The sequence below is a fragment of the Xenopus laevis genome, chromosome 5S (assembly GCF_017654675.1).
Source record: "Xenopus laevis strain J_2021 chromosome 5S, Xenopus_laevis_v10.1, whole genome shotgun sequence".
NCBI lineage: Eukaryota > Metazoa > Chordata > Amphibia > Anura > Pipidae > Xenopus > Xenopus laevis.
In genome coordinates, this window is record NC_054380.1 from 91,761,163 (window position 1) to 91,785,216 (window position 24,054).

Genomic DNA, 24,054 nt, shown 5'->3' on the forward strand with positions numbered 1-24,054 from the left:
AGAGTGGCTAATAGACTGGGCACATAAATATGGCACAATAAACAGCAAAATCTGACCCACCAATGATATTTAGTCAAATATAAGATTAACGTAAGCTAAACAAAATCAAAATTTTTGTATTACGGATCTTTTTAGATCTAAGGAGCAAAGCTTTTGTGCCTCTCTCCCCAAAAAAATCAAAATATAATAGGTCACCGATTGTACAGGTCAATGTGAATGCCCGGAGATCAAGTTCTAAATACACATTTACCACTTTTCCTTTGGAATGACTTTATTTGGCATACAGATTAGAGTGTAACTACAACCATAAAAAAAGTACTAGAAAAATATGAAAAATGTATAAAAAAAAAAAAAAAAAAGCACAACCTTGTTATTTTAAAGGGAGGAATATTGCAGCATCTAAGCGGAAGTAGTCAATGAAAATAATTAAAAGTCATGTTTATTAAAAAGTTTTACCAAAACTGGCTGGATTAAATTTAACTATTATAATAAATATGAATTAAAATCTAAAAAATGGCAAATTCATTCATTAAAAAAATTGTACTATAATACACACAATTATGAGAATATAAAATAAACAGAAAATAGCACAAATTTCAACCACCTGTAGGAAGATTGCGCAGTTCACCGGTAACACTTAGGTTACTGAGAAATGATAATCACTACTCAGCTTTCACCCAATGGTATGCACAGTCAGTTCCTGAGGAGATATGAATGGAATCCCTTGACTGGACTTGCAGTCTCAAGCATCCAAGTTTTGTGCACTAGGAAGTCTTCAAAACCAATTAGCAAGCATTTTTTGGCACTTACATTTTTAAGCTTGTGAGGAAACATGTTATGAGGTACATGCATAAATATAGAAATATCCCCCTATCATTATATTACAGCAAGGTGCATTTAAAAAATTTAGGCAGTAGATATAAAACATCACAGTTTCACCCAAAGAGACCATGACTACTAAAAACGGTATTCTTTGTGCTTTACATCTGAAAAGGGAACTTTTTTTTAAGAAACGAGCAGGATGAAGCATATTGATGGAACACTGTGGTATACTTGTCTAAAGTGAACCAGAATATATTTGTAATACAGTTGCCCTCTGCTGTATACTTCCAATGAGCTCAAAATAAGGGTGTCCTTGGACTCTTAGAATAACTGTAAAGTTATTTAAACAATGACAGAACACTTAAAAGATTTTTCAACAAGTAAAATTTGGGATCATGTTTGTGGAAAAATGCACACATAGCGCTGCACTGTTTCTTGCTAATTAGAAGAGATTTCCTTATTGCAGGCCGATAGGATAAAAATGAAGGTTCTTTCATTTTGCAACCAACGTTCTTTTCAGAGTTTGATACATGATTCTCGACATCACTTCCTGCATGAGTTGATTTCTCATGGCCTGTAGTATGCGCCTTGAAAAGAGAGGAAAATAAACTCCATATTACAGCAACATTCAAATAATTAAGCAGTTATATGCACTACAATACAAGTCAGCTCCATTGTGAAGGTATAAAAGATGCCAGTAACTCACAGCAACCAACCAGCAATGAGCTGCAAGTAGTGCAAGGAAAACAAATATCTGTGTTAATAGATGTCATTGCCATGGGTTATTGCCAAGGTGCAAATTGCTCATTATATGTAAATGACCCCCATTGTTTGGGACTTCTCTCAGTCCAGAATACCATCTGGTTCATGCTGGCCAGGTCATCCTGAATAGCAAATATTACAAGAAATAGCAAATTTGCTATAAAAAGTTCCCTAAATTGTTCCATGAGAAAAAAAAACCAATAGGAATTTTATGCTCTACTGTATGTATCAAATAAGGTGATATTTAACTGGTGCCTTTCACAGAAGCTCAGTAAAAACAGAATTGCTGTGAAACAGGTGACAGTGCTGGTACGTGTGCCTATTAGTCCAAAAATGTTCTAGCAAGTATTTTTTTTGGGGGGGGGGGGACTAAAGAGCCACTAATGGAACGGTCATGGGTTTCCCGTTTAAGCAACTGAGGTGAATCAGTGTTGTATATGTATATAGATACAAATACAGCCATTCTTAGGTGATTACCTTTGAGAGAGGACTGTGACTTAGAACTAGACCTCGGTGAGTTGTGCTGGTTTATGTTGGTATAGTCATCATCGTAATCGTCTTCAGCAGTATCTCGAGGTGGATGAAGGGGCCTGTGCAACCATAAAGATATTAAGAAGGATACAAATCAAATCAATGGCATATCATTAAAATACAGCTATGAAGAGTTTTATCTATCACTATTTTCTGCAAATAAATGAATACAACCCCTTATAAGTACACACTACTTCACCAATGTCTCTGGGGTAGAAAAAATAAAAATAGCATTCTACAATTTATAGAAATAGCAGCTACAAATATATTAAATTTATTTTTCATTCAACAACCACCACTATATAAAAGATGAATAAGTGGGGGACTAAAATATTATGATATATTTGCAGTTAAAGTGATACTGACACTTTAAATTTATTTTCAAAATATTAATCTACATTAAAAGTTACATATAGGTCACGTTGACGATAGTTAGGATTTGGTAAGTAATTAATACTTAAATACTGGTGTCAGTATCTCTTTAAAAAGCATAAATCAATTATCGAATGTCTTTTAAAAAAAAAAAAAATACCAACCAATAAAAACAATGTCACAGGGTACACAATCCTTACAGGTTGATTTTTAAATTAAGTATATAGTCTCTGAGTTTGACATTGCAAATCCAAATAATGTGTCAACAAAATAGGGAAACAATGTATGTTGCAGTTGTGATCAAGTAAGGGTGGCCCACAATAACCATAAATTACCTCTGTAACAGGATACTCAAAGGAGTGCATATTGTATTAAATGGTCTACATGCTAGAAGTATAATCCTATTACAGAAACTACAAATTGTTATTCTGTTAGACAAATACGGGGGGTTTTATACTGGGGGATTTACAATTTTTTTTAAGGTTTTAAAATAAAACCTGCTTTGTATGGATTAGTTGCAAATATATACTGTACTGTAGCAGCAACGTATACATATTTTTATAGTGTTTGTTTAGAAAACAGTGCTATTCTCACCAGTCACATATTGCGCATTCGTAGTTACGTTCCTTGGGGTGCCTTTGGGTTAATGTTAACACCCACTGAATTAAGATTGGGAAGTTTCCCCTTTTTTTGTCATTTTGATAACATGGTTCAACATTTCACTCCTACACCTCTGACAGAACCCCTTAGCAAAGCCAACTGTGTTAACATCCTGCTGTATTAGGCACTGGAGGTCAGCTGCAATTACTAACTATTTCTTTTTAATAGTTAGTAGGGGCCTTTTAATCACGCTGTGCAAAAAGCAGACACATACATTACTGGTGATGTTGTCCATAGCTACCAATCAGCAATTAGATTTCAACAGTTAGGAAACAAAAGCAAAGATCTGATTGGTTGCTTTGAGCAACATCACCAGTAATGTTTCACTCCACTTATATATATTTATCATGCATATGTAAAATATATGTATTGCTTAAATAAAGACGTTTTCTTTGCATGTAATAGTGTCATGGTAGTGGTGATGTTATCATTAACAGGTTACAGTTTACCTGTAATAATTACCTGTATGGTTTATCACTTCTGGAGCGGTGATGATGGTCATGTCCTTCTCTTGACCTTTGCCTGACATGATCAGATGCCTAAAATAAGCAAGAAAGAATTTTAAAAACATGTTTATGAAAAGCTGACATTTTGATTAATCAGGATCTAAAAATCTAACTGATGCTGTGCAATGGCCAATAAAAAATGAAACAAAATCAAGTTAGAGAAGGCTTTATTCTGAAGCTTTCTAGGTACTGAATACACAACTACCTCCAATTCTTCTGGTCGCTTTGCATCTGACATTTTTCCACCTCCTTTTGACTTCTTATATGCTTTTTCTTCTTTGTCCATAATATAGCGGGCAATTTCCTGAGAAACAGAGGACTTGAGTAAAGGTCATGATGAAGGCTGTTATTTTTTTCACATTAACTTTTCTGCTAAATATTACAATACCTTTTTTCAAATAAGAATTTTTGTTGTCATTTTTCAGCAAATGGTAAGTACTTTAACATATGTTTGTGATTCTTTGCTGCCTCTCTTAACATAACATTATAATTGTATAAAATGAATGTACTTCTGATTGAAGTTATGTTGTAAAAGAGTATACCGCCCATTTAAAGGAAAACTATACCCCCCAAACAATGTAGGTCTCTATTAAAAGATACTGAGTAAAACAGCTCATATGTAAAACCCTGCTTCATGTAAATGAACCATTATCATAATAATATACTTTTTTAGTAGTATGTGCCATTGGGTAATCATAAATAGAAAATTGCCATTTTAAAAAATAAGGGCCGCCCCCTGAGATCGTAAGATTCACTGTGCACACATACAAACCACATGTAAGGTCACATGAGCCAATTAACAGACAGAGTTCTGCCTTTTGCTTCCTCACTTCTTCCTGTTACAGTTAGGGTTGTAGTATTTCTGGTCAGGTGATCTCTGAGGCAGCACAGATAGAGTCACGAAATGGTGGTTCAAGGCAAGAGATGTAAAAGGGCAATATTTATGTAAATATATATTCCAGTTTGGTAAGATTCTTTAATATGTCATTCAATTTGATATAAACTATCTGTTGCTTAAGTATTCATTTTGGGGGTATAGTTTTCCTTTAACACTCTGCATCTTAATCATTGCTTATAGAACTGCATCTGGTATTAGTAGTTTCTTGTGTTCATTAAAAAGGCAAGAGAGGCAGTCAACAACATTAACATTTTGCTAATTAGCATTACAAATATATATTTCTTAAAGGGCCCCTATCACAGCCAAAATCAAACACATTAACAATCTGACCAGTACAAGCTAAACATGTTTAATCAAACGACATATATAGTTTTTTGAAAAAACTGCAGGTTTTAAAAAAATCCCTTACTTTGTCAAATGGGTTCTTTCACTGAGGGAGGCCATACTGTGACTATAACAGAGACTCTAATATGCAAATTTCAGGAGCATGCTCAGATTGTAACACTGCTTTGAGTATTCTACCCAGAATGCCATGTTTAAGTAAACGCCTCCACTAGAAGCATCAGGAGATTTCCCTATCTTGGCCCCTGCTGGTAAAGTCATTATGCAAATGAAGGGCACACACTAACTTCCAGCAGGTGGCAGCACTACTGAACAGCAGCTAACACACAGGTTTGGCTGATTTGAAAATAGCTTAGAAGGGTTGATAAGCAAGCAAGGAATTTCAACAAAGCATGTGTGAGATTTCAGAGTTGCAGTTGGCTGGGAAGATATAGGTAGGAGGAGCCAGTGAAATCCAAGATGTCTGCCTCAGATAGAACCGCAGTGGAGATAGGGGAGATCTTGCAGAAGGTATAGTGAGCTGATCATTTACATTATACAAACAATTCTGTTTTAAAAATCAGATTTCTTGAACTTTCACATAGTGTATTTACTTAGTAAATGATTTTGGTCATGATTGGTGCCCTTTAAATATACAGTGCAACCAAAACCATAGCAGGAGACTAATCAATATTAGTGATGGACAATTTAATTCTAGCTAAGCTGACCTCATCCTGAGCCATCTGAGCTGCTCGTTTATCCACAATGTTTACCTAAAATTATAAAGAAAAGAAAGATTTCAGTAAAGTCAAATAGAATTTCATAAAAACTAAAGAGGTTATAGACCTTAAAATACATTTTGCCTAGTAAATGTTAATGCAAAGCAATGAATTTAAAGTTACTAACCAATCTTAAAAGCAGTGTAATGTTACTTGTTTTTTTCTGCAGTTAGTCAATAACAAATAATATAGCAAAATCCAGGTAATTTAACAAACCTGTAAAAAAGCATGTATAGATGTCTCGGCTACAGGAGAACTGGCTTCTGCTACACTGAACATTAAAGGGGTTGATAACTTTTAAATTAACTTTAGTATGATGTAGAGAGGGATATTCTGAGACAATTTGCAATTGGTTTTCATTTTTTATTTGTAGTTTTTGAGTTATTTGACTTTGTACTCAGCAGCTCTCCAGTTTGCAATTTCAGCACTCTGGTTGCTAGGGTTCAAATTACCCTAGCAAACATGCATTGATTTGCATAAGAGACTGGAATATGAATAGAAGAGGGCCTGAATATAAAGATGAGTAATAAAAAGTAGCAATGACTAAACATGTGTAGCCTTACAGAGCATTTGTATTTAAAAAGGGTCAGTGAACCCCATTTGAAAGCTAGAAAGTCAGAAGAAGAAGAAGGCCAATGGAAGAGTTTCTTTAGCCATTCTGTAACATACTAAAAACTTAACGGTGAACCACTTCTTTAATGCGTCCAAGCATTGTCTAATGTACAGGCACACTGTATATACAGTAGGAGTTACATGATGCTATGTTAATTTTAGACAACTGTAGCACAAGAGGCTAAAGTATGCATTTGTGACTATCACGCTACATAGGCCACTATGTAAATCCTAAACCTTTAAAATAGATCTGGAGGAATTACAACCAAAAAGCAATGCAAACTTCAGCTTTAAATGTATTACGTAACATTTGCTTGAGCAGGTACAGCTGTTGTAGCTCTCAACAAAATAATATTTTCTAGTTACAAAAGGAAGGATGCGAGTGCAAAATATTCACTTAACCCTCAACTCTTTTTCCTGAAGCCTCCGGGCTAGGTGTGCATCGTGTTCCTCTTGATTTCTTAAGCCCGACATATGTTTAGATATAGGTGCATCTCGTGCCCCCTTTGATCGAAAACCTAAGTATAAAAAAACAAAGATTCAAACATGTTATCAGATTAAGGCAATTGTGTTTAACATTTGCTTGTCCAAAGTTTTAATAGTTTTAAGGGAGAATTAAACCCACCAAGCTGTATATAGGGACGAAACATAGCAACTTGTACTGGCTTAAATCTTTGTCATTTTATTGCAGAAGTTGTAGCACAAGCTTTCGGGGGCCAACCCCTTCCTCACACTAGTGAATATGAACCCAGTTTCAATACCTTACAACCCATGTGATACAAACATGTTATCCATTTAACCCCATCCTAGTTGCATATTTAACCACAGCCCAAAATGGCTTCATATCATTCAATGGTATAGAAATCCAATGTATAATAATCCTTGTGTTTCCTAATCTGTAAGAATGTAACAATAAATATAAGCTGCGGCAGATACATTTGCATTGTTAGAATTAAACCCACCCCCATTATTAACTAGTGACCCAACCTTCACTGCAACTATGTTGCACAGCTCAGTTGGTGGCCTTCAACTTCAGCTGCAACAGTACAGCTTCTGTAGTCATTCTGTGTCACTTCTTGATTTAAAGAAGTCTGTAGAACTGGATCCATTAAGATGTTAATTGCTTTTAAACATCACACTCTACTAGGTCTGATGTTCATGATCAAAAACCACAGATATCAAGAAAATCGAACAAGATTCTATGAGTTTGCATAGTTAATATGTGGATTCCAATATTCTGACAGAGTGTTCAATTTACAACTATAGTTTAAATACAAAAGTGTTATCCAGAATGCTCAGGACCTGGGGTTTTCAGAATAACGGATCTTTTCGTAATTTGGATCGTATAAGGATTAATTATATCTTAAATTGAAACAAGTGCAGAACTGTTTTATTTCTACAGAGAAAAATGAAATCTTTTTTAAAAAATGTAAATTCTTTCAATAAAATGTAGTCTACGGGAGATGGTCATTCTGTAATTGGAAGTTTTCTGGATAACGGGTTTCCAGATAAGGGATCCCATACCTGTACAACAGTTTCACATTGAAACTATAAGAACCCGTTTTAAGAAAGAGCACCAAGACAAAACACTCACAAACAACCAAAGACAAAATCAGTGGCACACAATTCAGCAGAAGAAGCAGAGCATTCATGTACAATAAGGATGAAATGATTGAATGAATCAAGGAACAGATTTTCAACAACAAAAAAAAAATCACAGGTGATCTGAAGATTCATTAACCAATGAGCCATTTTATGAAGATGCCACCACAGATAGTACCATCACCCTTTAATGTACATTACCTGAATCCCTGGGATTCCTTTCTTGGCATGGAGAAGGTGTTCTCCTTCTGCGTCGCTCAATGTCAAAATCACTTTCCTTGCAACTTCTGTGCGATTTTGCATCAGAACTGTCCCGCTGCCATCTATCAGAATCAGAATTCTTTGTAGAGAGAGGGTCCTGACTGTGAGACCTCCCCTTTCTATGCAAGTATTCATTGTGGTGTTCTCCATTTGTCCTTTCAATATTGAAATCATCTTCGTGTCTACTTGTCCTGGGTGGTGGTGGTCTTTGTGGTTTTTCTTTTCTAGATTTGGGCCTATCATAATGCCTTCTATAGCTATCCTCCTCCTCCTTGTTAGATGACCTTGATTCTACTGACCGGCCACGTTGTCGAACACATTTTGATGAAGTTGATTCAAACTCTGCGTCATTTCTTTCAAATCTGTTTTTTTCAGGCCTCTCTTGTCTATGAGGTCTATCATATTCAGACACATTTTCCTTATGCCTACCTTTACGGTGGCCTGAACAATGAAGGAATACCATAAGCAGAACATTACAATTTACCATTGCAAAAACAAGGGGATTATACCATTTTGTTCTTTACATCTATGGGAGGTGGTGGTGAATATATAACAGTACAATTGAAGAAATTACCAATTATTTTTTTTTAGGGACACAAAATATACTAAACAACCAACCAGCCCAAAATTGCATAGCTCTGCAATGTTCTGTTTCATACGAATTAATAAAATATGACAGGGTTTTTCTTCAAAATTATGAAAGATGGGCCCTGCCATTATGGTGAAATTCAGTTGGACTGGTTGTAATGCCAACAATAGCGCTGCACAAACATGTTAATGCATGCTGATCTCCAAAAAGCACCAGCGCATTGTTAATGACTAATTTGTCTAACCTCTTTAATATAGTACTTATAGTAGGGATGCACCGAATCCAGGATTCGGTTCGGATTCGGCCTTTTTCAGTAGGATTCGAAATCGCCCAAATCCTATTTTGCATATGTAAATTATGGGCGAGAAGGGAATTGCGTGACTATTTGTCACAAAACAAGGAAGTAAAAAATGTTTTCCCCTTCCCACCCCTAATTTGCATATGCAAATTAGGATTATGATCCGGTTCGGTATTTGGCCGAATCTTTTGCGAGCAATTCGGGGGTTCGGCCGAATCCAAAATAATGGATTCGATGCATCCCCAATTTATAGTATATAGTTTATTGCCTTTTAGAAAGCAAAACAAGTTGGTTATTACACTATATTCACTTTGCTGACTTCCTGTTGAAATAAATTCACTAGCTGCCCAAATGATAGTTACTTTTAAAAGATGTTCTTGTTAGTTTTGGTAGCATGCTCCCTGGCTCATGTATTTTTTCCTTTCACACATCACATGTAATCAGTGACAATGAAAGGCCCATGTTTTTGCATTTCCATGGTGACTGAACACAAGCACGTGGCACTTATTAGCAGCACAAGTTTTTCTGATGGCAATGAGCAGCTGATTTATAAATACTGGGCAAATTTGCACCTGGGTAGTAAACCATGGTAATGAGATGATTGCTTTTAGTGCTTAAACTACAGCTGGCTGAAAAAAGCTAATCATGAATTGGAATGGATAACTGCTCAAGTGTAAATTTGCCCAGTGTTTATAAATGAGCCTTGCATTCACATTTGTCTGATATGCAGAAGGAAAATGAGGTTGTGGCCAGGTGCCCGCAATGGAAGGAGAAAGAAATGGGCATGAGAAAAAAGAAAAAACTCTAAGTAGTTCTTTCCTTTTACTTTAATAAGTTTGTGCAATTGCAAGAAGCTTCGCACTTTGGTGTTACTCGATTTCTGCATTAATTTAACGTGATCTGATAAATACTAAGCAAATACGATTTGCTTAAAGGAGAATTCAACCCCTTCGGCGCTAAAATCCCTCCCCCCCGTGTTGCCTCCGCTGCCCTACCTCCCCCCCCTGGGCAAATGCCCCTCACTTATTACTGACCCCTCCGTGCAGTTCCTATCCTGTTGAGTTCACGGCAGCATTTGGTGGCACACGCGCAGTAGAGGGATTTACCGGTGAGTATCTACTGTGCATGCGCCCGAAAGTCACAAAGTTTCCGATTTCTTTTTTTGGAAACTTTGTGACTTTCGGTGCATGCGCAGTAGATCCTTACCGATAAATCTCTCTACTGCGCATGCACCACCAAACACACGGGGAGAAGAACACACGGGCGAACATGGCTGCCGTGAACTCAACAGGAGAGGAACTGCACGGAGGGGTCAGTAACAAGTTAGGGGCATTTGCCCGGGGGTGGGGGGGGGGAGGGGGCGCAATACAGGTGAGGGATTTTAGCGCAAAAGGGGTTGAATTCTCCTTTAAAGTTAAAACTAGCGGTTGCGATTCTTCTGGTCAGTAAGAAACATTTTAAACATTTTCAGTCTAGGTTGTAAAATGTGAGCATACATATGTGTATATAACACACTGCAGTTAGGCGTTCTAATAAAAGAGATAAGATTGCAAGAGCCCTGCTCGACAAAAACAACGTTTATTTGCGGACAGTCTTCTTAAAAAAAAAAAAAAAAAAGAGCCGATCATGTGAACCATGCAGGGATGGAAAATAAGAGAGAAACTTAGAAGAATTCTTGAGATGCAGAAATATAAATAAATCTATGAAATATTTGCTAAGTCCTGGGTTTCCTCATCCAGAGTTACATCGGGTTGAAAAAAAGACCGAAGTCCATCAAGTTCAACCCCTCCAAATGAAACCCAGCATCCATACATACACACACTGACCCATCCATACACTTACATTAGGGTAAAAAATAAATTGCCTACTAATTGAGGGAATGCATCAGCACGAGGGAGCTGGTAATTACCTACTTCCCAAAGGACAAAAAAAATAAGTGTTTTAAAGTAATTAAAATACGATGTAGTGCTGCCCTGCACTGCTAAAACTGATGTATTTGTTTCAGAAACACTACTATAGTTTACATTAAAAAAAGAGAAAAGGCACAGATTATTCAGTAGGTAACAGAAACATTCCCATTGTATTCTACAGAGTTATCTGTTACGTAACTCTGAGTTTTTCATCTTTGAATGGTTGCCCCCATGGCTACAAAAGCTTTTTCATTTAAACTATAATAGTGTTTCAAACACAACATTTTTACCAGAGCAGGGTAACAATATATTTTAAATGAATTACTTAAAAAATAACTTGGTGTTACTGTTCCTTTAAAACAATACGCAAAAAGTATGTTCAGCACAAGCGGTATTCAGTGAACAAGAGGTTATACTGTCCCTGTAAGCCTACAGGTGCAATAGCTGCAAAAACAGATTTCACCCATTTCACTTAAAGCAAAGTTTAAATCTTGGCAGAAATTCACCTTTTAGCCAAAGTAATACAAAAGTGGCTTCAGAACAAAAGAACCCCTGTAACAGGATTGTTAAACCGAATCTTAACCCAACTGGAATCTGTGGCAATCTATGAAAATTGAGCCGCACAAGTGTCATCTGACTATCATGAACAAACTGGAGCAAATCTGTCTGGAAAAATAAACCACATTTTCCTGAACGGTGCACTCGCACCAAATGAAATGAACTCCAAACCCTTCACTTGTAAATGTAGTTTTAAAAAAACTTTACCTCAGATCTACCTTTTGTATAACCTTCCCTAGAAATTGGCATAATGGCTTTATAAAAATTGGAACACGGGAAATCACTAACACATGGGAAATACCTCCTCACACTTGAACATGCCTACATCCAATTACACTGTACCTTCTCTGTCTTTGTAAGAAGGTTCCTCCTGGGAAGGTGGATAATACTTCTTTCTTCGTCTTTCCTCTCTTTCTTGCAATAGCCGAGCAATGTCCTAATAATATAAAACAAAATACTGCAGTATTCCCTAGGTGCAATCAAAACCAGCATCATGCAACTTCACACTGCTTTACTTCACACTACTTTATTCGCTGCAATAGAATGTACAACACAAACTGGAGAAAAGGAAATAGAGGAGAGATAACTCTTATGGATGCGAACATCTGTGATTATATACTCACAGCAAGGATTATATATTTTCTACGCCATGTTAGTTACTGGTATGCTTGGTTACAGACCTAGCAATGAGCCACAGGTTGTAATAGGCATCTTACTGCAATGTACAAAGTGCAATTTCTGGCAAAACTGCCATACTTTTCATCCACAAAGCAGCATTATCCCCCAAGGAAGATGCACCTGCACTGAAAATTCTGCCTGGTAGAATTTCCGTTTGAGATTGATATATTCCCTCACTGTGGAGATTAAGGTGGAATTGTAAAGCGAGACTCAAGTACCTATGAATGGTATTTTTCTTGCAACGGACTAGAGGGAAATTTGCATATGCAAATGTAATTTACCACTTATCATCTGAGACACCATAAAAAAATAAAAACCCAACCACCTTGGCACACTGAATGCTTTCATGTGTTGGCTAAAGGGTCCCAGGACCCCCTGTAACACTATATGGTTGCCTTTCATCATTTATATACTGTATTTTGTCAAAAAACAAAAATGCTTCTTCCCAATTAAAGAATATTAGCAACACTTTATTCAAACAATGTCAACAGTCTGAGACTAGGGCTATTTTGATTTTGTTTAGCAGGGATGCCAGATTTCACAACATATATTATGATTACTTTTTAGGCCCTAGCTTTGACTTATTGAAACTGCCCAGTGCTATAAATAGCCAGGTTCCTTTTAAAACGATTACTGCATCGCCTTAGAAATCTCTGTTACAGCTGCTAATCTATTCCATGTCGCAGATAGAATGACCTCCACCCATGTTTTGTTTCTAGATAAGAAAGATCTTCTCTGGAGTTCAGCAATCACATTATGGCTCTTGCTGATGCAAGCTAAAGAGAAGCTGACAAGTCATTCTGTTCTTTAATTCAGGATATGTTGCATGCAGTGGGCATATTACAGAAACTTGTAAAAAGATGAATAAAAGTAATGGTCTGACTAAAAGGTAAATAGCAGCTGCTGTGCAAGCAGCCCATTGAAATCATGTCCTAATGTTTTGTGGAATGCTAATGACAGAGTAAATTACCAATTTGCCCCCACATGTGTAAAGCAAGAGGTCTGTTACTCTGTACAACTCAGATAAAAATATATTTCACTAAATTAATTCTCAGCAACACACACACAATAAAGGTAAATACGTTGAGAATATTTTTATTCTGATTATGATGACGACATGCTACAAACAGTACTGTACATAAGCCCATCAACTGTATTAGCATCATGTGCTTCTATATATATATATATATATATATATATATATATATATATATATATATATATATATATATATATATATATATATATATATATATAATATCAAAACAGGGGGGTTGTGGGAGCACTCTAAAGGCTTTAAAGTATATATATAAGTATAATAAATGCTATTGCATATGTACCCAAAACAGGGGTTATTTTGTTACAAAGTTATGATCATAAAATTGATAAGCCACCATACCACGTCAAGGTAAACCCCGAATGGCGGTCCCTAACTTGTTTTATATTTTATGTGCATTTTAGCATTACCTGTAATCAATGTCCATTGAACGCTGTTTTTTCACTGAGGGCTAAATCCTCCCCAGCCAGCAATCAGGCTTTTAAAGGAGAGATATTCCCAAAACAAACGCCCAATTTTAAAAGCATGGGATCACCACTAGTTTAAAGGGGGGGTATGGGGTGCTACAACCACTGAAGCTATGCCACAGCTCCTGGCTAAATATACAATATCAAAACAGGGGGGTTGTGGGAGCACTCTAAAGGCTTTAAAGTATATATATAAGTATAATAAATGCTATTGCATATGTACCCAAAACAGGGGTTATTTTGTTACAAAGTTATGATCATAAAATTGATAAGCCACCATACCACGTCAAGGTAAATATATATATATATATATATAGACAAATACAAGAGTCCTCTGCACTCAACCCATTATCAATATATTTAACAGACATTTTGTGCATACTGCTACTGAAAAATGCCTTACCCTTTAAACAAAACAGGGATTGTTTGTCCATATATTGCAATATATTTAAGCTGGCCAACTACGTCAAAGTCATCCCATATCTGGCCAGTCCTATGCTCAATTTTCATCTGATTCATTAAGAATTCTATTGCTTCATTATGCATTTTACAAAGGGACTAAGTTTTACCTGCAACTTACTTGCTGCTTTAAAGTAAAACTCCCAAACTTGACTGCCCTTTTATTAGACACCAGTGGGATTACAGTGGGATAAACGGTGAGTTCTGATGTCATTTGTCACATGACTCACTGAAACTTGTGTATTATAATAAATAAAGTACCCCCAAGTTGCAAAATATGAGGATATTAGGCCTTCGGCCTCGTGTTTTTATATGGTCATGAAACTCCTCGTTACACATACAAAGTTGCTGCACTCTCAGGACAAAAATACATGCAGAATACTCAACGTTTCAGTCCTATACGCTGGCCACCAATGTTTTTTTTTGTACCTGCCCTCACCACCAAAGGCTTTTTATAACTTGGCTTAACCTGTGGCAGGGTTTTGTGTGTGTAATTACATGGTTATTGGTTGCCTAGCAACCATTTTGGCGCTATTTTCAGGCAACGATTCATATTCTGGAGTCTCACTACACCTGTTTGTTACTTGCTTATATGCTCCTGCATGTATTTTCTTTTTAAATAAATCTTAATTTAATAAGTTTGCTATTTTTCAAATCCTGAGAGTGCAACAGCTTTTTTCCATTTACCTCCTAACGCCGCCACCTCTAATTCACCCAAACTGATTCTACAGTGTCAGCCTTGCTTCCTGAATAGTTGTTCAGAGAAGGAGCTTTAAAATAAAATTATGGAACTAATCCACTTCTGAGGTCAAGGAAGGTGTACATATGATTTTGTCTGAAGAGGCTTCATTAAAATCCGTCTATACAACAGTGCTTTTGTCACAAAGCATTCTGTTTCTTTCCTTTTTCTCTGTAATCATAAAACAGTACTTTGTACTTGATTCTAACTGACAATTAGGGGCAGATTCATTAAGGGTCGAATTTCGAAGTTAAAAATACTTCGAAATTTGACCCTCGAATTGAAATCCTTCGACTTCGAATATCGAAGTCAAAGGATTTAGCGCTAAACGTTCGTTCGATCGATCGAAGGATTTTTCGTTCGATCGAACGATTAAATCCTTCGAATCGAACGATTCGAAGGATTTTAATCCAACGATCGAAGGAAAAAAAAAAAAGGTTAGCAAACCTATGGGGACCTTTTTTTATCTGCCGAAGTAGGGGGTCGAAGTTTTTTTTAAAGGGAAAGTACTTCGACTATCGAATGGTCGAACGATTTTTCGTTCGAATTCGAACGAATTTAACCAATTCGATGGTCGAAGTACCCAAAAAATACTTCGAAATTCAAATTTTTTTCATTCGAATCCTTCACTCGAGCTTAGTGAATCGGCCCCTTAATATTGATGGCAAAACAAACCTATTGGGTTTATGTTTAGATGATCTATAGAAGACAAGGTATGGTGATCCAAATTCTGGAAAGATTCCTTATTTGGAAAACTCCAGGTCCTAAGCATCCAGATAATAGATTCTATACCTGTATTTTCATACCTGTCCTTTTCCTGCTTTCCCAAGAATTTTAAAGTGGGTATTCATTTCAAAATTAACATAATTATGGTAGTTTGCACTTCACATTTTGTAAAATAGTTGTAGCCTTAAATTAGGTTATTACAGTCAAACTACAGCTTCATAAAGGGGCAGATTTATTAAGGGTGGAAGTGAAAATTCTAATTTTTTTGCTCAAAACGTTCTAATTCGAATTGTGAATTATGCAAACTCTGGTCTGGCCCTTAAAAATTTGAATTTGACTATTTGCCAAATTACTGTATAAGACAATGGGAGAGGTCCAGGGATCGATTTGTTGAGGTTTGCAGCCTTCCTGACAATTGAGTTTAGTCATTGGTAATTAGATTCAAGTTCAAGTCTGTAAAATTTGTGCGAGTTTTAGATATTCGTTTTTTTTATTAAATAACCCCTCAGTTTATTAGAGTTTAAAAAAACTCACATGAATTTGAAATTCGACCTTTGATAAATGTGCCTCTAAGTGTAGAGCCGTGAATGGTTTAAATGATAGACTTGAAGATTAGGAGAGCGACAGAATAAAAAGAAATAAAATAATAATCATCCTTACTATCCTTACTATTAATATCTGATATTTCACTCTCCATAATTACCAACACTGGGAACTGTTTAGGAAAAGGTTTAAGGCAACATTTTTAGGACCCTTAAATCTTCAGTAAGGCTTAATCAAAAATCAGTAGGTCCCTAACACTTGATAAGTATAATTGTATCAATGCAAAAATTACTGGATTGCTAGAACAAGTCTGTAATTTACTGTACATGTTATTTGTAGACTGTAAATCATTTTAGATTAATAGTTAGTTTATTTTTTAACCATGAAATGTGTTACCTTTGAATCCACATACCCTCAGCGCTGCACAATATGTTGGCACTCTATAAATGAATGTTAAAAATAAATAATAATACCCTTATACATACTATACAGCTGAGATGGAAAACCATATTACATTTAGCAAAAGGGTCATTGCATTGTAAGCTTTACAAAAAACTCATTTCAATAAATAATGTAAAGCCGCAATGTGCTCTGAATGCTGGATTGATTGCTTGTGGTTCCTGTTCTGCTTCTCAAACCCTGGGTTAATCAGAAGAGCACTTTCTTTTACTGCTTGAAAATGTGTTTCCACTACTAGCCCATACAAATACTAAAATAGCTATTTAAGGGAAGAGGTGACATCTAATTACTTTATATTGCTGAGTACATACTTTCTATATAGGTCAGATAAGAGATTCTCAAGCTTCAGAAAAAGCTCCAGGCAGGGATACTGTCATAGGACTTATTTCCACGAAACATATTGCAGTGAAATATGATTCTGACGAAAACCTGCTGTAATATACTGTGGGATGCCAGAAAGGGCAATGCTTCAATTTAATAGTTGAACATAAGAAAAATTGAATTCCTACCTATGAGAAAACGCAAGCTGGCAGCAGGTTTCCACCAAGCAGCATTCATTTTTCTAAAAAGATTTATGTTTCCAGGTAGATGAAGGCAGCTATGCCAACAACCACAGCATTACTGGCAAGACTTTAAAGGAATAGTTCAGTGTGAAAATAAAAATTGGGTAAATAGATAGACTGTGCAAAATAAAAAATGTATCTAATATAGTTAGTTAGCCGAAAATGTAATGTATAAAGACTGGAGTGAACAGATGTCTAATAAAACAGCCAGAATCCAACTTCCTACTTTTCAGCTCTACAACTCTGAGTTAGTCAGCGACTTGAAAGGGGCCACTTGGTACATATCAGCATTCAGCTCAGATTCAAAAGCAACAGATATGACCCATGTGGCCCCCCCTCAAGTCACTGATTGGTTACTGCCTGGTAACCAGGGTAACCAGTCAGTGTAAACCAAGAGAGCTGAAAAGCAGGAAGTAGTGTTCTGACTGACATGTTATACATCAAATCACTCCAGTCTTTATACATTACATTTTTGGCTAACTAACTATATGAGAAACATTTTTTATTTTGCACAGCCTATTTACCCAGTTTTTATTTTTACACTGAACAATTCCTTTAATGCCTTATATTTTCACACAAATGCATCTTATTTCATGTTGTAACGGGTATCTGCATTGCAGACATCAAATATTTAAGTCTGTCACGTGTATGTTGAATTCTGATCCCTACTCTGCTGGGCTCACAATTTACAAACTTCTATTTACTGAGCAAATCAATTATGATTGTCCCTCAAACTAGGTCACCAGCTTTAATTTATTCCAGATCATTCCATCATCTGCACCATCACAACTATAAACTCCAAAACTTGGCAACAGATGAGGAGATCAAGGGTCATTCACCTTAAAACCACGTTAGTATACGGGGTTTGAACTAGTTCCTAGTTCTTAATTACTCTAGAAACCTAAAAGCAGTTAGGAATAAGAATAGATTAGGAAATAAAAATATATAAAAAAAATTCATAAAAATATATAGTAATAAATTCATAAGAATAGCAATAAAATAAGGCTTACAAAAATTAACTTTTTTGTTGGTGTAGTCTGTGGTCAGGGAAAAAAAATCAAAATAGACGTGCTAGTATCTCAAAAAAAACAAAAGTTAAAAAACAAAGTTAATACACGGTGCCCCTCCTTCTTATAAAAGACATGCAGAAAATCCAGTGTAAAAGCATGATCCTGCATGTTTAGGTTGTTTTGTATAGTTATATATAAATATGTATGTATGTATGTATGTATGTATGTATGTATGTATGTATGTATTATCAGCAAACCAGCACTCCCTTTAAAAACTTGATAATTTTATTGTCGTAGTATCAAATGCCCAACGTTTTAGGTCCACATTTGGACCTTTTTCAAGGATGATACAAAAACTTTCTAAAAACCACATTAAATAACTAAGTGCTCCATTGCAAATCAATTAGTGCCCTCATTCAATCAGCATTTCAATGTGAATCATGAGTTTCAAATGCTGATTGGATGAGGGCACTGATCGTGAACCCCGCCATTAGCAACAGCCTTGGAGTGCGGATACTCATTGAAAAGTGTATATGTATGTGTGTGTGTGTATATATATCTATATCTATCTATCTATCTGTATGTATATGTATAGATAGAGATATATATATATATATATATATATATATATATATATATATATATATATATATATATATATATATATATATATATATACACACAGTATAGATATATATATATATATATATATATATATACATACATACAGTATAGATAGATAGATATATATACAGTATAGATAGATATATATATATATATACAGTATAGATAGATAGATAGATATATACAGTATATATGTGATATATATATATATATATATATATATATATATATATATGTGATAGATATAGATATATATATATATATATATATATACACAGTATATATGTGATAGATATATATATATATATATATATATATATATATATATATATATATATATATATATATATAAATAAATAAATAAATAAAAGAGTGAAGCATTACTAGTGATGTTAATCATAACAACCATAACAACCAATCAGATCTTTTCTTTTGTTTTCTAACTGATTTTCTCTGGTTGGACTTTTAAAGGGATTTTTTAAACCCTGAGGCTTTTAAAAGTCTGAATAAAAAAGTACGCCATCTCAAACCTGGCAAGGTCATGTAGAAGTCAATGGCAGATGTCCAGTTTCCAATTTGAAGATATCTTGATCTGCACTGGGTTTTGTACAATTATCCAAAGATTTAAATTGTTTATGGTCAATAATCCTAAAAAGTTTTTTGGGCATCAAATGCGAAAAAAAGCTCACAATTTGGATTTTTTTTACGATTTTATTTTGTAGCGTCAGCGGGAATTTGGACGAAGTGGTTTTAAGGAAATACTGAGAAATTTTTTGGATTTCAGTAACTAACCCCCACCCCCTTATTGTTGCATATTATTATTATTGTGATTTATTCTTTGCTTTACTGGCCCTTTAGGGGGAGGATGACCATACATTGGGAAGTAACTGAAGAGTGCATGAGCACGATCTACCTTAATGGGACATTGAAAAGGGTGCTATAGGACCATGTTTAACCATGGGTCACCAGATGTTGCTGAACAACCATCAGCACTCTTTTGCACTTTATGAAAGAATGCTGCCATCCGGCAACATCTGGTGACCCAAAGTTACAAACAGGCTTAAAAGCCACTTTAGTGGGAATATTAAAAAGAAATTGTAGAAACAAATCTATAGGATTTTCTTTATGCTATTTTATTCATTATTATTTTTTTCTAGATTCTACCTATGTCTCTAAAACACCTGCTTGAGTTTTGTAAATGTGGGGCAGTCATAATAAATATGGATAAATTGTTAGGTGGCGGGAACTTACCTCATCTTTCTCCTCTTGCTGGCGCCTGTGTTCTGCTTCAATTACCAATTTATCTTGAATTTCCTGAGCTATTTCAGAGTCTAAAACTTCCCTGAAATAATAAAAAATATTTTTCACATTCTGCGATTTGAGATCCAGTAAAACATGAAAACTTGAAACAAACTCCTGGGTCTCTATAATTCAAGTTAAGTCACTGCATTATGTGCTCCTCTCATGTTCTGAATTCCATTATAATACCATCAGCGTTATACTAAAAGTACTGTTGATGCGAGTCTCAGAAAGGGTCAGTGACTCAGTCTGACTTATGCACAAACTTTTCTACTACATTACTGGAATTTCATCCACCTTTTTAGGACAGACAGCCACTATGATACTGGGACAGGCAAAGATTCATGCTCAGGTTTTCAAGTTTTACCACCAGGGTCCGATAAATAATAGGATTAGAGGACACAATTTTTATTGTTGAATGGACTCTAATGACTTATGTAAGACAAAGTAGCCACTCTTCTAAATTCTAAGAAACCTTATGATGCAAAAAAAACCTGATAACAAAAAATGGAGTAGCCAGGGTCAGCTTTGACTATAGCCTGCCTCCTGCTGCATGAATTGTCTGCTGCATACAGTACATTTCAAAGAGCCAGTACAGCAGAAGAGTGTCAGTAACTGCACGTTACTGAATTAACACGGTTAGCGCTTACAAGAAAAATGCCTTATCTTTATTAATGAATCTAATCTAATAAAATCCTGTGACATAAATGCTGAGATTTTAGGGTGGTTCGCAGAGCCACACCCTTCCCCATACCATGAAGATCCTTCTGGCTCTGGCCTGAAGTACATTTTGAAGGGGTTATTCACTTAATTTTTGTATGGTATTGGCCAAGAGGTGTTGTGACCACATCCTGTCACATTTTGGTATAGTAATTGAGAAGGGTTGGATCTTCCGCTTCTGGTTGCTGATCCAGCTGGATGTTTCCATTGAGCATGGGTACAAGGCCCAGTAAAGCCACGTTGCCCTAGAGGGATCTGAACCTCTAGTGTTTAACGTGAATAAGGCTAGTGAGTGGCAGGAGTATAATTGTTATAGTACCCTCTAGGACAGGGCCAGAACTAGGGGTAGGCAGAGTAGGCACGTGCCTAGGGTGCAAAGCTTGGGGGGCGCCCAGCACGTACCTTTAACTGCTGTCTACCCCATTCCAGCCTAAATAATACTGCGCTATGAGCGCATTCAAACGCACCTATGGGAGGGTGGTGTGCGCAGTGAGACAACCTGTTAGGGTGCACGCTCTCTCTTACGTATGCGTGCGCACGGTGGAGGGGGCGACTTTACCAGTTGGGTTGCCTAGGTTCGCCCGACTGGTCTGGCCCGGCCCTGCTCTAGGAGAGTAAGATAGTGAGGGAAGACAGAACAGCTTTGTGCTCCAGTGTAACCCATGCTCTAGTATACTAGCTGGTTGTTAATCCCATTGGCCTGGATAGTCCAAAATGTGTTACATAATAATAATAATAATAATAATAATAATAATAATAATAATACTACTACTACAGTACCTTGTACATGATACAATGATATAATTAAACCTTATTGGAAGGAAAATCAGCCTATTGGGTTTAATGGTTATATGACTTTTTAGTAGACTTAAGGTATGGAGATCAGAATTATGGAAATCTGGTCTCAGGGCCTGAATACTCTGGATAAAAGGTCACATACCTGTACAAGAATTGTACATATAACCAGATTGTTTCTTTGTTTCATAATGTTGGTACTCACAGCTCATTGTGACGATTTTTCATCCTGGCTTGTGTTCTGAGATCTTCTTGTTCTTGGAGTTGCTTGGCTACGTGTAAATCATTCTTTACCAAACGATTCCTCAGTATATTTGTTGTCAAGTGATGCTCAACTGAGGAAAATCAACACAATACATTGTGTGTTCAGAATCAACTCTTGAATACATCACAGTAGTCAGTAATGATGTGCGGGTCGGCAAAAAGTTGCACGTCCCACTGGTTTCAGTCCAGCCCTAACATAAGACTGTGGAAATATACAGGGAAACCAGTAGGGATGCACCGATTCCAGGATTCGGGTCGGGATTCGGCCTTTTTCAGCAGGATTCGGCCGAATCCTTCTGCCCGGCCGAACTGAATCCTAGTTTGCATATGCAAATTAGGGGCAGGAGGGAAATTGCGTGACTGTTTGTCACAAAACAAGGAAGTAGAAAATGTTTCCCCTTCCCACCCTTAATTTGCATATGCAAATTAGGATTCGGTTCAGTATTCGGCCGAATCTTTCACAAAGGATTCGGGGGTTCAGCCGAATCCAAAAAAGTAGATTCGGTGCATCCCTAGAAACCAGAGAATGCCTCTGTAAAATTTAATCATATAACATATATGGTGAATTTCTAATGTGGTGCCGCTATTCAAAAAAGAAATCCCGTTCTCAGCCTCAAAACTATAGGCCGATTAGTCTGTCAGTGGTAAGAAAGCTTTTCGAAAAGGTATTAAGTGATAAGATACAGGACTTACGGAATTGCAAATCATAATACTATGAGTTTGTGCCAGCATGGTTTTATGCGTAATAGATGTTGCCAGACTAAATTAATTTGTGAGTAGGCACCTCGGCAGTGGATGTAAACTACTTAGACTTTGCTAAAGCATTTGATACAGTGGTACACAGAAAGTTACTGGTTAAATTATGGAATGTTGGCCTTGAACATAGTATTCGTACCTGTATAGAGAACTGGCTAAAAGATAGACTACAAAGAGTCGTGGTAAATGGAATATTTTCTAATTGGACCAGTTTTGTTAGAGGAGTACCACAGGGCTCTGTACTTGGCCCTTTGCTTTTCAACTTGTTCATTAATGACCTGGAGGTGGGCATTGAAAATACTGTTTCTATTTTTGTAGATGATACTAAATTGTGCAGAACTATAGGTTCCATGTAGGATGCTGCCACTTTGCAAAGCGATTTGTTTAAATTGGAAAACTGGGCAGCAAACTGGAAAATGAGGTTCAATGTTGATAAATGCAAGGTTATGCACTTTGGCAAAATAATATATATGCAAGTTATAAACCAAATGGCAGTGTGTTGGGATTTTCCTTAACTGAGAAGGATCTAGGGGGTTTTGTAGATAACAAAGTTGTCTAATTCCAGGCAGTGTCATTTTGTGGCTACTAAAGCAAAAAAAGTTCTGTCTTGCATAAAAAAGGCATAAACTCAAGGAATGAAAACATAATTTTGCCTCTTTATTGGTCCCTGGTGAGGCCTCATCTGGAGTATGCAGTGCAGTTTTCGGCTCCAGTCCTTAAGAGGGGTATAAATGAGCTGGAGAGAGTGCAGACTAAACTGATTAGAGGGATGGAAGATTAATTTATGAGGGTAGACTGTCACGGTCGGGGTTGTTTTTTCTGGAAATAAGGCGCTTGCGAGGGGACATGATTACACTTTACAAGTATTTTAGAGGACATTGTAGACAAAAAGCAGAGGAACTTTTAACCCATAGAGAGGATCACTACCCCTTCAAACTAGAGGAAAAAAACTTTAATTTGAAGCAGTGTAGATGGTTCTTCACAGCGAGGACAGTGAGGTTGTGGAACGCACATCAGAGATGTTGTTGTGATGGTTGATTCTGCTAATGCCTTTAAGAGTGGCTTGGATGATTTCTTGGACAAGCATAATATCCAAGGCTATTGTGATACTAAAATCTATAGTTAGTGTATGAGTATATATATTGTATGTGAGTGTATGGAGTGTATCTAACTATGTAAGGCTTCAATTCTCATTTCAGAACTAGAGCTTTTAAACCATGACATAGCATGAAGATTTTTTTCAGTAAATAAGAATTTCTAGACCATGATTTGCAAACATTTATATGCCTGCAGCTTATGCTCTGTGCCAATAAAACGACAATAAAAATTGCAACGTGCAAAACGTTAAAGGAATTGTTCAGTATAAAAATAAAAACTGGGTAAATAGATAGGTTGTGCAAAATAAAAAATGTTT

At 36.2% G+C, this 24,054-nt stretch overlaps 1 protein-coding gene across 2 annotated transcripts in view; it reads right to left on the minus strand.

Moving 5' to 3' along the window:
- Nucleotides 1–258: 258 nt before the first annotated feature.
- Nucleotides 259–24,054, minus strand: part of ccdc50.S (coiled-coil domain containing 50 S homeolog) — a 34,679-nt gene continuing 10,883 nt past the window's right edge. The window contains exons 3-12 of one of the 2 annotated variants that reach the window (XM_018242081.2): nucleotides 21,826–21,955; nucleotides 20,058–20,148; nucleotides 11,824–11,917; nucleotides 8,067–8,567; nucleotides 6,666–6,781; nucleotides 5,601–5,645; nucleotides 3,859–3,957; nucleotides 3,610–3,686; nucleotides 2,062–2,174; nucleotides 259–1,409 (exon numbers count right to left, since the gene is read on the minus strand). In XM_018242081.2, coding sequence (XP_018097570.1) covers nucleotides 1,390–1,409; nucleotides 2,062–2,174; nucleotides 3,610–3,686; nucleotides 3,859–3,957; nucleotides 5,601–5,645; nucleotides 6,666–6,781; nucleotides 8,067–8,567; nucleotides 11,824–11,917; nucleotides 20,058–20,148; nucleotides 21,826–21,955 — 1,286 coding nt within the window. In that variant the 3' untranslated portion in view covers nucleotides 259–1,389. The remainder of the gene's footprint in view (nucleotides 1,410–2,061; nucleotides 2,175–3,609; nucleotides 3,687–3,858; nucleotides 3,958–5,600; nucleotides 5,646–6,665; nucleotides 6,782–8,066; nucleotides 8,568–11,823; nucleotides 11,918–20,057; nucleotides 20,149–21,825; nucleotides 21,956–24,054) is intronic. The other variant, XM_018242082.2, reaches the window with a different exon arrangement.